General features: G+C 32.7%; 2 protein-coding genes and 4 non-coding genes across 7 annotated transcripts; 5 read left to right on the top strand and 1 right to left on the bottom strand.

Annotated features, from left to right (window-relative positions):
- Positions 1-115: 115 nt before the first annotated feature.
- Positions 116-187, top strand: TRNAQ-CUG. The gene has a single exon. It is a non-coding gene; the product is annotated as a tRNA-Gln (tRNA).
- A 77-nt stretch (positions 188-264) lies between these two features.
- On the top strand, positions 265-336 carry TRNAQ-CUG. Its single transcript has one exon. It is a non-coding gene; the product is annotated as a tRNA-Gln (tRNA).
- Positions 337-424: 88 nt separating this feature from the next.
- Positions 425-496, top strand: TRNAQ-CUG. The gene has a single exon. It is a non-coding gene; the product is annotated as a tRNA-Gln (tRNA).
- Positions 497-1,034: 538 nt separating this feature from the next.
- Positions 1,035-4,023, bottom strand: LOC111796883. Of its 2 annotated transcripts, XM_023679682.1 has the most exons (5): positions 3,842-4,023; positions 3,424-3,554; positions 2,840-2,921; positions 2,144-2,737; positions 1,035-1,577 (listed from the first exon to the last, which is right to left on the bottom strand). In XM_023679682.1, the coding sequence occupies exons 4-5, from the start codon at positions 2,722-2,724 to the stop codon at positions 1,511-1,513; spliced, it is 648 nt and encodes a 215-aa protein (XP_023535450.1). In that variant the 5' UTR covers positions 2,725-2,737; positions 2,840-2,921; positions 3,424-3,554; positions 3,842-4,023; the 3' UTR covers positions 1,035-1,510. The 2 variants fall into 2 exon arrangements, with proteins under 2 accessions (XP_023535450.1, XP_023535457.1); XM_023679689.1 differs by lacking the exons at positions 3,424-3,554; positions 3,842-4,023 and adding an exon at positions 3,157-3,371.
- A 4,477-nt stretch (positions 4,024-8,500) lies between these two features.
- TRNAQ-CUG lies at positions 8,501-8,572 on the top strand. The gene has a single exon. It is a non-coding gene; the product is annotated as a tRNA-Gln (tRNA).
- Positions 8,573-8,888: 316 nt separating this feature from the next.
- Positions 8,889-12,660, top strand: LOC111796901 (UDP-rhamnose/UDP-galactose transporter 6-like). The gene is made up of 7 exons (XM_023679700.1): positions 8,889-9,096; positions 9,469-9,712; positions 11,041-11,225; positions 11,314-11,514; positions 11,626-11,787; positions 11,919-12,021; positions 12,147-12,660. Exons 2-7 carry the CDS (start codon positions 9,583-9,585, stop codon positions 12,380-12,382), a joined length of 1,017 nt encoding a protein of 338 aa, XP_023535468.1. The 5' UTR covers positions 8,889-9,096; positions 9,469-9,582; the 3' UTR covers positions 12,383-12,660.
- The last annotated feature ends 1,383 nt before the right edge of the window (positions 12,661-14,043 follow it).

The raw sequence follows: 14,043 nt of genomic DNA on the forward strand, positions 1-14,043 counted from the left end.
GGTTTAGGGAATGAAGAAAGACGGCCCATTCAATCGACTTTCAAGCGTGTGAGCAGCGCGCCATTTTATTAATAACATATATAATTAAATAATTTTGAGATCGTACAATCCAAATGGTTCTATGGTCTAGTGGTCAGGACATTGGACTCTGAATCCAGTAACCCGAGTTCAAATCTCGGTAGAACCTATTTTCGTTTTTTAAATAATACTATTTTATTATAAAAATTTATAATTAATATAATCTTGAGACGTTGTTATCGAAATGGTTCTATGGTCTAGTGGTTAGGACATTGGACTCTGAATCCAGTAACCCGAGTTCAAATCTCGGTAGAACCTAAATTTGTTTTCTTTATAAATTAATAATACAATATTTTATTATAAATTAAATTTTATAATAAATATAAATTTGAGACATTATCAAAACGGTTCTATGGTCTAGTGGTAAGGACATTGGACTCTGAATCCAGTAACCCGAGTTCAAATCTCGGTAGAACCTAATTTTGTTTCATTTTATTTATAATTAATATAAATAAAATATTTTAGTCCTATTATAATATATATGTGTCTAGTTCAAAGTTATAATGTTCTAACCATCTGCATACTTTAAAAATTAATATTAAAAATTTTATTATTCTATATTCATATGAATTGACAAACAGAGTAAAAGATCAAAATTTTGAATTCACTTTTCTGTTTTTATTTAAACAAATAAGTTAGCAAAAAGCTTCTTTAAAAATAAATTTAAAGTTTCAAATAATAAGAATTTATTAGATAGTTTATAAAAAAATATATTTATCGTTCATTAAAACATATACCATAAACTAATAACACTCATATTATTTTCCATAAATTAACAAAAGCCATTTAAAAATAATTTTAAAGGTTCATTTCCATTTTCAAAGTGGGGTTAGTTTGAACTTTAAAGGTTCATTTTCTACTCAATGTTATCAAGAGGATTTGGCTCGCTAGTGACCTGCACGGTTCAGTTTACTCATTGTTCATGCGGATAATTTCAAGCTGAAATGAACAAAGACTTCGGCTGCCCACTCTTCCATTTTTAACCCCAAAAACATTTCCACAAACAGAGCATTGAATCAACAAAACAGAGTTCATCTTAATATCATCCTAATCTCAACCAATCAAAGCCTAATCAAAAGCTTCCTTTTGAATACCCAACAGTAAATATCCCCAAAAAAATTGTTCATAGAGTAAATAGTAACGAAGAAATATGAAAATACAGTGAAAAAGCAACAAAAAGTGATGAAAAGTGAAGGTCATCCATCCATGTGAAAAAAGAAACTTACTGAAACCAGCACTACCATGGATAGATGATCATCGTGAAGAACATGGGAACCAGCAGAATTCCTGGTTGGTTTCTGTTTGTCTAAAATTGCTGACAAAGCTTCCTCTATCATGAAAAAATCTTGAGCGAACAAGTTGATCTGATTCGAGTCGGCAGATTTTTGAGGATCTTGAGCACACATCATCAATGGTAAAAATGGGGTTTGAATTACATGATACTGCATAAACACCTCCTTTTTCCAATATCATTTTCATCGTCCGATACATTTATTTCACTGCATTCGGGATTAGGATTCAAACTGATCAGAAATACAAACTTTGATGGGATAAAATCAGCAAATTCTGAGCAATAGGGTTAGGTTTTTGGTTATACTACGCCAAGAATTTCATCTGTAGTATGAATTCGATCTAAGGTCAATAGACAAAACAGTATGATTTGTATATTTTCAAGCTAGAAGGGCGTTTTAAGTTATTTTTAAAACATGATTGCACGAAGAAGAACTATTTCTAAAAAATAACTGCAATCTGATGTGTTCTACTTATTGGACAGGGTTCTATGGTCGTTCCACGACCCTTGGATATCGAAGACGTCTATGAGGTGATCTCGTAGTTCCTACGGGTGGAGACAATGGGGTCACGTGTGAATTAGGCTTTACAGAGGGCAAGGTTGCAGCATATTAGTGTCACTATGAAAACTTAAAATTTTCCATTGTTAAAAAAGAATGATGTGATGAACATTGTTCAAAAAGAATGCATGGAACACGAACATGCAATATTTCACAAGCTTCATAAATTATGATTCTTCTAAAAATGGGATTTCAAAAAATTGAAGTTTTCATACCTTGGTTCAAATTCTTTGACTTCAGCAAGCTCGCTTCCACAAGTATCTATCCACTGCACTTTCCTTCTTTCTACATGACTGGAATCACAACTACCCTTTCCTCCCAATGCTTCATTTCCATCAGCATTCCCAACAGAAACTACAGTAGCATCTGAAGCTTTTTTCAAGCTACTTTTAAGCACCATTTTGCTTGCAAGATTCTCATCATTTGAACTAAGAACTTGATTCTTGCCATTATCAGAAAGAGGAGATGTTTTTGAACTATCTTGACGCTGTGTACTGGCTGCTTTCTTCACAATAGATGAATTTGGCCCTGCTGGATTATCTTTCTTCAAAATAGATGAATTTGGCCCTGCTGGATTATGGCGAAAGCAGCGTAAGGAGGAGGAGGCACACCTCCAGGAAATCCACGTCTTTGTCGAAGCCAGCTCGTTAAGGTCGGGCTCTCGGTCCAACAACAATGGCAAAACTCTCATGGGTTTAACTTCGCTCTTCTGACCCAAGAAAAGAAGGGTCAAGCTACTGCTATAACCAGAAGCTGAAGAAGAAAAGAACCCTCCGCCTTCTACTAGCAATAACATCAGTTGTGTTCATCTGGGAGCCCAAAAAGAATGTCAACAACAATCCCTACTCAGAATATATGAGTACCCCTCCCATTCATCCATCTATAACTCAGAATCAAAATGTTCATTGTACCTATCACCATCGAAGTGTTCTTCTGCTCGTAAGCTCGACCTCAGATGTTGAAATTTCTTTCTACTAATCCGTGCCAGGTTGCCTGTAGTTTAGAACAATACAAACTAAAAGCATAAACACAAGCAACAAAGTCCTACGAAATCTACACTTCAACAAAAGATTATTCAACATCGTGATGCCATTTTCAGTCATAAATTACCCTACAAAGATATCGCCAAACAATCTGCTAAAAAGAATCGAAGTAAGAAGACAGAATCAGATAAAATCATGATATGAAAATAGCATTCTCGACATTTTAAACGCAGAATTTTCTCTACCTCTCCGACAAGTTCTCCAAATTTCAAAACTGGAGGCTATGGAAAAACTTCAATATTCTCTATTATTGAAATCTAACCACTGCTATGGATCCAGTGGCGATTTCACATGGTTAAGAGAATGTTCAAATCATCAACATTATTGAAACAGAAAATCGGAACAATTTCATTGCAGCCAAAAAGTAAAGAAAGAAAATGACAGGCAAACTAATAAATAATAGGAGTAGATGAAATTAATTCGTGAAAGAGGAAACAGAGAGCTACTACTACCGGACCACATGCGAAGAATCTCCCGCCGTTATTCTAATCTTCACGAAACTCGATAAGATATAACTTTCTGCTTTCTCCGAAACTCCTAAACGATCCAAAAACTCGGATAATGAATTGAAATCTACAATCTCCTGCGCAAAAATCAAGAATCGTTTCAAACAAAAATTAACAATTCAAACGAGCCTCTCACTGGCCATTACGCTCTGTTAAATGCAGATAAGTATACAACCATTTCAGAAATCTACAAATTACTTCCACTTCAGAAGACCACTACAAATTACCAAACAACTCTTAGCAAAATGAGGTTTCACATTCTTCGAAACAAACACAAATTCGAAGAATGAACGATCCATTCAATTCGATTCCTCGGGTACACAAAAATGACATCGAACAGAGAAGGAGAAAAGTGTGGCTGTACCTGACTGCAGATTCGAACCAGATGTGACAGAGAGAGAAAGAATAACGCAACAAAATCGTCAGAGCCGCCGAGTTCACTCCCGAAACTCTGCCGATTATTCTGGTGAAAATGGCAGTAGAGGTAAGAATCACCGAGGAATTGGGAGAGAGAGCAGAGAATATCTTAAAGAATAAAAGAAGAAGAAGAAAAAAAAATGAGTAGAGCAGGGAAGACAAAGATGGTGACTCTCAGGCGCATGATAGTGATGGGTCCCACCTATAATTTTTTTAAAATATTTAATTAACCTTCATTTATAATTGTTTTTTTTTTCTTTCTTTTAATCAAGCAAATAAATTATTTAAAATAAAGGTGGGGCCAATCGTCATTTCCAACAGGGAATTTGTATTTAAATTCTATTTCCAATAAATAGAGATAAATTATTAATAATTTCTCGACAGGAAATATTAGGGCGGGTTTGGAATCATTTTTTATTTTTATTTTATTTTTTAAGGAAAAAAATTAGTACAAATAATTTTGTTCTATTGTCCTCTTTGCACTCCTCACACACTATACACTTATAAATTGTGGTTTGTTCTCCTCTCCAACCAATGTGAGACATCACAATCCACCACTGGGCCCAGCGAGAATCCACCCCCTTCGAGGCCCAGTGTCCTCGCTGGTACTCTCTCTTTTCCTCCAATCGATGTGAGACCGCCTCCAAATCCACCCCTTTTTGGCCCTGTGTACTTACTGACACATCGTCCGATATCTAACTCTGATATCACTAGTAACGCCTCAGATCCACCGCGAGCAGATATTGCCTTCTTTGGGCTTTCCCGACCCTCAAGGCTTTAAAACAGTCTTCTAGAGGAAGGTCGTTCGGTGTCTGGCTCTCATACCACTAATAACGGCTCAGATGCACCCTAGCAGATATTGTTCTCTTTGGGCTTTCCCGACCTTCAAGGCTTATCCACCCCCTTTGGGGCCAGCGTCCTTACTGACATATTGTCCAGTGTCTGGCTTTGATATCACTAATAACGGCCTAGATTCACCACTAGCAGATATTGTCCTCTTTAGGCTTTTCCGACCTTCAAGGTTTTAAAACGCGTCTTCTAGGAAAGGTTTCCACACCCTTGTAAATGATGGTTTGTCTCTTTCTCACCCAACGTGGGACATCACATCCTCTAATATCTAATTTTTTTTTGTTAAAAAAAAAAAATTAATTGTGATTTTATAGAAATATAAAATTAATCAATAAATTAAAGTTAAAATCTATCTAAAAAATTTTCTATAAAGTATAGACACAATGATTATAAATAAATTAAGAAACAAGAAAAGAGAAGGGAAATTAATTATTTTTCAATAAAAATTTTAAAAATATAAAAATAAATAAAAACATCCCAACAAAAGGTTGTATGCTTAAATTGATTACCTCAATGTTTTTTTTTTTTTAATATAAAATGATTTTATATTAATTAAAAGACGTGGAAATAAATGTTAGAAAAAAATTAAAATATATATATATATTTTTGAAAAAATAAATTAAATTGAAAATTGCTTTTTAGGCATCAAATCTTCCTGACATGCTTCTATTTTGGGAAACATTAACCAAAAATTATTTTAATTTTGGCTTTCACTAATTACATGTCTGCCCTCTCCTTTTTTTTTTTTTTAATCAATAATTATTATTATCACTTTTTAGGCACTAATTTTCATGCTAATTGCTATTCGATTATGGGTTTAGTTGAAATCTCTTTTATAATTACTTAGTTTTTTTAATATTTTTATTTTTAGATTTTTATTAAATTCCAATTGATTTTTTTAAAAAATGAAAATCATTTTAGAAAAATGGTAAGAAAATAAGTAAAATTTTAAAAAATTCCATGATAATCATTTAACATGAATTCTAACTTTAATTAACAACTTTTTAAATTCATAATTTTTAATTAAAATCTTATTTACTTTTAGAGAAAAAATTATAGTTTGATATATTATTTAAATTAATATTGATTAATTAGTGAAATAAAAGTACTTTTTTGGAACTAAAAAAAGTAAATGTGGTCCAAATATATAAATCTTTTTATTTTCTAAATAATGTACTTTATTGTTGAATAAAAACATTAATATATTATTACCTTACTGTATTTGGCTGTAACTTTCCCCTTTAAGATATTAAAAGTTACTTTTTAGTTAAATTAAAATCACTTTTCAAATTCATCATTCTATTTAAATAGGTAAACGAAAAGTGTTATTAAAATCTTAAATTTTTAATAATATTTAAAAAATATCCTAAAATTTTAACCTGTCATCATTTAACTTTTTAGAAATGGTAAAAAAAATACCGTTAGTACTATGTTTAAAAAATACATATGAAAATTTACAAATATCAATAACACAATTTACCTCTGTAAAAAAAATTCAAGTTTTTGTTATCATCAATATATGGATGAAAATAAATTATTAATCTCTCATCAATTATCCTCCCGTTTTTTTAATATTATTTTTAAAAATTTATACTAATTTATTTTTATTTTATTTTTTAATATTTCATAAATAAAGATATTTTATTTTATTTTATTTTAATATTGAAGGATATTAACGAAACGTTTCTCAAAGTTTGAGTGTATTTTTTATAAAATAAAATGTTAACGACTATTACTTAAAACTCGATTAGGATGCTTTTAAATTTAATATATATATATATATATATATATATATATATATATATATATATATATTCGAAATAAAATAAAAAATATATATTTTTATTAATTTAGCTGTTATGATTACACTTTTTTTAGTTGAAAAAAAAAAAAGTTGAACTAAAACTTGATATAATGAGTAAAGCAGAAAGTTAGAGATAAAAGGAAAGGAGAAAAGATTGGACATTTCTGAAATGGAAATGACAGCGGTGGCAGCCTCCCATTATTCTGTCCCTAACCCAATTATGCCTTTGTCTTTGTGGGCCCAAACAAGGCCCAACACACACCCCCTCTCTCTTTCCTCTTTTTTATTCATTTTATAATTATTTGTATATATTTTATGCTAACATTTAAATTTATAATGTTCTATCTAACAATATTAATTTTTAATAATATTCTTAATTTTTTTTAAAAAAATTCTTACCTTTAATTATGTAACAAAATCATTAATATTTTGAAATTTTAAAAATCAACCGAATTTGGGGATTTTAAAAGTTCCAAAGTAGGGTTTTATGTAGAGGATTATTGGGACTGAGTCTCACATTGGTTAATTCAGTGGAAGATCATGAACTTATAAGTAAGGAATACTATCTCCATTGGACTGAGACCTTTTGGAGAAGCCCAAAACATAGTCATGAGAGCTTATGCTCGAAGTTGACAATATCGTACCACTGTGGAGAGTCGTGATTCCTAACCTTTTATGTAATCCTATACCCATCATTTGTTTCTTTTTTATTTTATTTTAATTATTTAAAATTTTATTGTTTATTTATTTATTTATTTTGTATTATTTATTAATTTGGTTTTCTCAATTTTCTTCCTTTGTTACTTTTCTTTTATTGTATTTTTTGTTGTTTTTTTATAATATGATATTTTCCGATTATTTATATTTATTATTATTATTATTTGTTATTTTTATAACTCTCTCTTAACTTATTTTCTTTTTTCAATTATTTGTGTGTGTGGTTTTGGGGTTTCTTTTAGCTATTTATTTTTATTTATAATGAAGTGTTGAAAAAAGTGAAATAAATTATTTTATTTTTTTTTAAATATAAGGTTTATAATTAATTGTTCACTTCGATTTAGTATTTAAAATTTTATTAAAATAATTTATTAGGAATAATTATTATAATTAACTGATAAAGAAAAAAACAAAAGGTTTAAGACATATTATTTCTAAATAAAAATTAAATCAAATAAAGTTTATATAATTTTATAATATATTTATCTCATTTTATATACTTATCTAATTTTTTTTATTGTGTAAATTAAACTTTTTTAAATGAAAGAAATTTTAGACACAAAATTAAACCTTCAAAACATAGGAAGTATATTACATTTTTATTGACAATTCCACGTGCTCATGAATTCAACATCAATATGAATGGTGAATTGACGTTATGCTCTAATAAATTAATAAAATATAAACAAAGTAATAATAGAACGTGTGCATACTTGAGTTTATGAGAGGCATATGAATGAACCATAACAACATTCAAATCAAAGAGATACTAAGAATATATGGCCGACTTCGATTAAAAAAATGCTTAAAAGTACCGATAGTTACTATGTATATCAATAAGTTTTTTTTTTTAAATTTTTTTTTAAGGTTCAAAACTTAGCTTGAATCAATCCTATCTTGGATGATCTCCTATAATTAAATAATTTTGAGATATTATTTTAAAAATGGTTCTTATCCGGACATTAGATTCTAAATTAAGTAATTTCAGTAGAACCTAAATTTATTTATTAGTTTTTTTATAAATTAATAATATATATATATATATATATATTTCGAGCGGTAAATTAACATTTTTATTATAGTATAATAAATTAATAAAATTTAGTACGAATTATAACCCTTATCTACCTTCTTTTTTTCTAACTCAGTTCTAAAAACTTTAAGGTTTAAATTGCATTAATCTTATGTCGAGTGACCTCCTATAATTAAATAATTTTGAGATATCATTTTCAAAATGGTTCTATGGTCTAGTGGTTAGGACATTGGACTCTGAATCCAGTAACCCGAGTTCAAATCTCGGTAGAACCTATTTTATTTTAATTTTTATAAATTAATAATACAATAAATAAATATATATATATATATGATTGGTGAATTTACATTTTTATTCTAATGTACTAAATTAATAAAATATAAACTAAATAGCAACAGAAGTTAACATACAGCGATGGAAGGTGGGCCCCACGAAAGCCCAACAGAAGTTAACATACAGCGATGGAAGGTGGGCCCCACGAAAGCCCAACTGGGAAATCGTGGGCATCGAAATTAAGCTTACATCTCTCCACGAGCCCTTCATTGGCCAACTGACCTTCTGCGTTTCCATTTTCATTTCCATTTTTTCCACAAATCCAAAAAAAAAAAAAAAAAAAACNTGAATCTCACGAACACAAACGCCACACTGATTCAATAAAATTCGTAACCGTTCGAAATCCGAACTCTTTGCTCTTCCTTCTTCAATCTGCCTGCCCTAAACTGGTTGTTTTTCTCTCTGTCACTCTTCCTCCTCTCCGATTTTTCGCACACACTGTGCCCATGCTTCCTTCGATTTGACGGTATCTGTCGTGTTTTTTTCTTCTGATTCTAAATTCTGTTTTCATGTCATCTCATTTTGTAGTGGTGGACTGTGATTTGGTTTCATCTCTGATGGATCTGTGTTTGCTTTTGCTGAATCATTTGAATTTGGATCTTCTGTTTTTTTTTTTTAAATTAGATTTCATTTCTAGATCTGCTTCGACTGTTATATCGTGTTTTCGTGGTTTTTGTTTTATGCTGCATTGATCGTGGTTTTTTCTTTTGTTTTCTGGTGGATCTGTTGTAGTTTTGTTGACTTGTTTAATTAGGATGCAATTGCTACTGCTGTTAATGTGTGATTGGTGCGAGTACTAAGTTTTTGAGTCTCTGACGTGATGCTGTTCGATTTGCAGTGTATTTCGTTGCGTCTTCTGTAAACCATGGGATTTGTGTAGATGTGATCCAATTTTCATGGAAGCTGAGGGATAAAGGTTTTCGCAGAAGTCGTGTAAGGAAATTTGTGACAAATGGCTCCATCCAGCAAAGCGGACAAGAAAGCGGCTGTAGATGCAGCCGCGTGGATGTTTAACGTTGTAACTTCTGTTGGAATTATAATCGTCAACAAGGCTCTCATGGCTACCTATGGCTTCAGCTTCGGTAATTATTTTCATCACTTCCGTTCCTATCATTTACTGTATTTATACCATCTTTGTGTTTCGTCACTTAGATAGAGATTAGGGGTTACTTGCTGGAACTGTCTGTGGTAGCTCAAGAATTTAGTGGCGTTTTCTTATTCTCAAGTATGGTCTATGAACTATAATTTTCATTCTCCTTTTTTTTTTTTTTGCATTATCAGTCTTGTCATTTCCTGTTTTAAGAAGGTTCCTACCATCTTTAGTAACTCCTGTTTGTTTTCTGCCGCTGTCCATGTGATAGCTTGAGAAATCATAAGATTCTCAAGTACCACTTTCATCCACTGTCTAAATTTGCACACTTGCAGATCCTTCTTAAAGCAAAATTTTAACTTATATCTTTAGTTAACCTAATAATGCACTGACATAGCTGTAATCTGCACGTAATGAGACAGTTATGCATGTGCTCTCTCCCTCTCTACCTCTCCCTAGAAAATTATTAGATTAACCACAAATGGAAAAATGATGGGATGACTAGATAATGTTCTTCCAAACCAAAGCCTAGGAGATTAAACGGAACCTCTCTAGGTGGCTTAACTTAAAAATAGATTAGTTACAGAATGCGTGGGATAGGTGCTCACAATTAAAAGCTGCTGCTGACTTATGTTGCTTATCAATAACTGGATATATGTTTTTGGATTTCTCTGAAATATTCGTTTTTACCAAAATAAAGTCATCCCACAATGTTATCTTTTCTAAGTGAGCTTCAGCTTGTTAATTTTTTTGAACAAAAGAAGTATGTGAACTGAAATTGGGAAAGAATAATGTCATGTGGCATGTATCAAACATCGGGGGAATGCCTTTGAGTATTAATTTTGTAGAGAGAGGTTAACTGATGCTTTGAACGAGTGAGTTTTCCTGTGTATAAAACATCTCAGTGATAGTGTTGGGAAACACAAGAGTGTTCTTATAATTGATCTTGTTATTCTTGTTAATATATTGAACTCTTTCCTGTTTTGCAAATATATATATATATATACAATGGGCAAATGTTGTATGCGTTATTGCTTCAAGCACTTCTTGGATTCAAGTTTAATGGAAAATTTTTTAAGAGTGTAAAACTAAAAATTTACAATATATAAGAAAGGAACAGGTAAAAAATTTCAGTCCAATTGCTCTAGTTTGATTATGAACCTAGCAAAAGTAGATATGGCGTACGAGTCTCTTTAAGTATGAAGTTTGGTAATTGATGATGGAAAATTTTAGGTCATAATAGTGATCATTTAATTACATTCATAAGATGCTGCTCGTTGGTTGTCTGTTTCTAATTATGCATACAACATTATCTTGCAGCCACAACCTTAACAGGTTTGCATTTTGCGACAACCACCCTGATGACTGTTATTCTAAGGTGGCTTGGTTATATCCAAGCCTCCCATCTCCCTCTACCAGAGCTTCTTAAATTTGTACTATTTGCCAACTTTTCTATTGTTGGAATGAATGTTAGCCTGATGTGGAATTCAGTGGGATTTTATCAGGTAAATCCAACTCTTGGTTTGTTTCTTTTATCAGGCTATCATAACTACTCTAATCTCAACGTTCATATTGTTCTTCTTCTGTTGTCAGATTGCCAAGTTGAGTATGATACCCGTCTCTTGCTTATTGGAAGTGGTCTTGGACAAGATTCGATACTCCCGAGACACGAAGTTGAGCATTGCAGTAGTTCTCTTGGGTGTTGGAGTATGCACTGTAACTGATGTCAGTGTCAATACCAAAGGCTTTATTGCTGCCATTATCGCTGTATGGAGCACCTCCCTGCAGCAATACGTGAGTTATTCACATTCCTCTAACACCTATCTCTAAATCTTTTTTCGTTTTCGGGTAAAACTTTGATCTACTTCATTTATCTCTAAATCTTGATAGAACTTTGATCTGCAGTATGTGCATTTTCTCCAACGGAAGTATTCGCTTAGTTCGTTCAACCTGTTAGGACATACTGCTCCAGCACAGGCTGCATCGCTTCTACTCATAGGGCCCTTTCTGGATTACTGGTTGACAAGAACAAGGGTAGATCAATATGACTACAATTTACCCTCTACGGTAAGTTCCTATTACTTCCCTTTTGTTCTCAAAAGCATTGATGATCTGATTTATATCTTTTTTCATTGTTCTTTTATATGCTTCGTGAACATGCTTGCTCAATACTTTCCCGTTTTTTTTGGAATTCACAGATTTTCATAATTCTCTCCTGCTCCATAGCTGTGGGGACCAATCTTAGCCAGTTTATCTGCATAGGCAGATTCACAGCTGTGTCATTTCAAGTTCTTGNAAAAAGTTCTGATACACTTAACTTATGTACGAGTTGAAGAGAAAATAGTAATACTGTATCCATATTCAAGACAATCCAAAATTGGCGGGACTCTTTTCAGCACGTACAAGTCTCACTCAGTGAGAGTGAGTGTCGTACAAGTCTCNATTGGTAATGGGATTCTTCTTTTTTGGGAAGGAGGGGCTTAACATGCAGGTAGTTTTGGGAATGGTCATAGCTGTGATTGGGATGATCTGGTATGGAAATGCCTCGTCGAAACCCGGTGGAAAAGAACGTCGGAGCCACTCGCTCCCAACTACTAGACAACAAAAGCATGGAGGTGGTGGTGGTATATCAGATTCGACTGAACATGATGGGAAGGTCTAAAAAGGAGTTGGCTCATTCCAAAAAGAAAATTTTAATTTAATTTAATTTGCTGAGTTTAGAATGACGATCTTATCTTTTTCATATTTATTCATCCTCCCACGTCTAATTTTCATTTTTTTTTCACAGTATTCGATTTGTGAGAGGGCAGTGTAATTCAGGATAGGGGAAAGTTTTCTTGGAATTTTCAATTTTTTTCTTTTTTTAAAAAATTATGATCACAGAATCACAGCCTACTAATTTTGGCCATAAACATTTACGTAACTATGAGGTATGCTTAATTGATTTTCTATTTCTTCCTCTATTTCTTCCACCCATGCTAACATATATATATATATAGATAATTTAGGGCATTCTTCATTACTATTCATTATCATGCACTTATTTAATTAGGAACGAAGGAACGTACATGTATTTATTCATACATGTCCTTATAAATGTATCTATGTGTGTACAAGTGATCGTTTAACACATGTATCTATTCATACATGTATCTATAAGTGATCTTTTAACACAAGTATCCACTAGTGACCCTTTCAACAATCTTTACCTAGCACATTTTTCCGACGAAAAAGGAATTGTGAGCTGTTGACGTCCATCTCAAGAGAGAAAAATGGGTTAGAAAAATTGTTCGTGGTGGCATCATTTACGGAAATTTTGCTTAGGTAAAACAGGATGTGGACTCTTAAAATAATAGTGTCTTATACATTAAATTAATGAGCAAAAGAGGCTTAATATTAAAGAAACCCAATCGGATCTGCTGGAGAACAAATTTTGTTGGTTAAATATTACAATGATTCTTAAAAGATACTATTTTTTTTTTTGGGCAAAAATCAATTTCAGTTAATCAATTGAAAAAAGTTCTGATACACTTAACTTATGTACGAGTTGAAGAGAAAATAGTAATACTGTATCCATATTCAAGACAATCCAAAATTGGCGGGACTCTTTTCAGCACGTACAAGTCTCACTCAGTGAGAGTGAGTGTCGTACAAGTCTCACTCAGTGAGAGTGAGTGTCGTACAAGTCTCACTCAGTGAGAGTGAGTGTCGTACAAGTCTCACTCAGTGAGAGTGAGTGTCGTACAAGTCTCACTCAGTGAGAGTGAGTGTCGTACAAGTCTCACTCAGTGAGAGTGAGTGTCGTACAAGTCTCACTCAGTGAGAGTGAGTGTCGTACAAGTCTCACTCAGTGAGAGTGAGTGTCGTACAAGTCTCACTCAGTGAGAGTGAGTGTCGTACAAGTCTCACTCAGTGAGAGTGAGTGTCGTACAAGTCTCACTCAGTGAGAGTGAGTGTCGTACAAGTCTCACGCAGTGAGAGTGAGTGTCGAACAAGTCTCACGCAGTGAGAGTGAGTGTCGAACAAGTCCTCACGCAGTGAGAGTGAGTGTCGAACAAGTCCTCACGCAGTGAGAGTGAGTGTCGAACAAGTCTCACGCAGTGAGAGTGAGTGTCGAACAAGTCTCACGCAGTGAGAGTGAGTGTCGAACAAGTCTCTCAGTGAGAGTGAGTGTCGAACAAGTCTCTCAGTGAGAGTGAGTGTCGAACAAGTCTCTCAGTGATAGTGAGTGTCAAACAATCGCCCCAAATATTGCCAAATCCGCTGACAAGAAAAAGAAAGACTATTGTGTCGCATAGCCTTGGATTGAATCAGTTCTCAGAG

The sequence above is a fragment of the Cucurbita pepo genome, chromosome LG01 (assembly GCF_002806865.2).
Source record: "Cucurbita pepo subsp. pepo cultivar mu-cu-16 chromosome LG01, ASM280686v2, whole genome shotgun sequence".
NCBI lineage: Eukaryota > Viridiplantae > Streptophyta > Magnoliopsida > Cucurbitales > Cucurbitaceae > Cucurbita > Cucurbita pepo.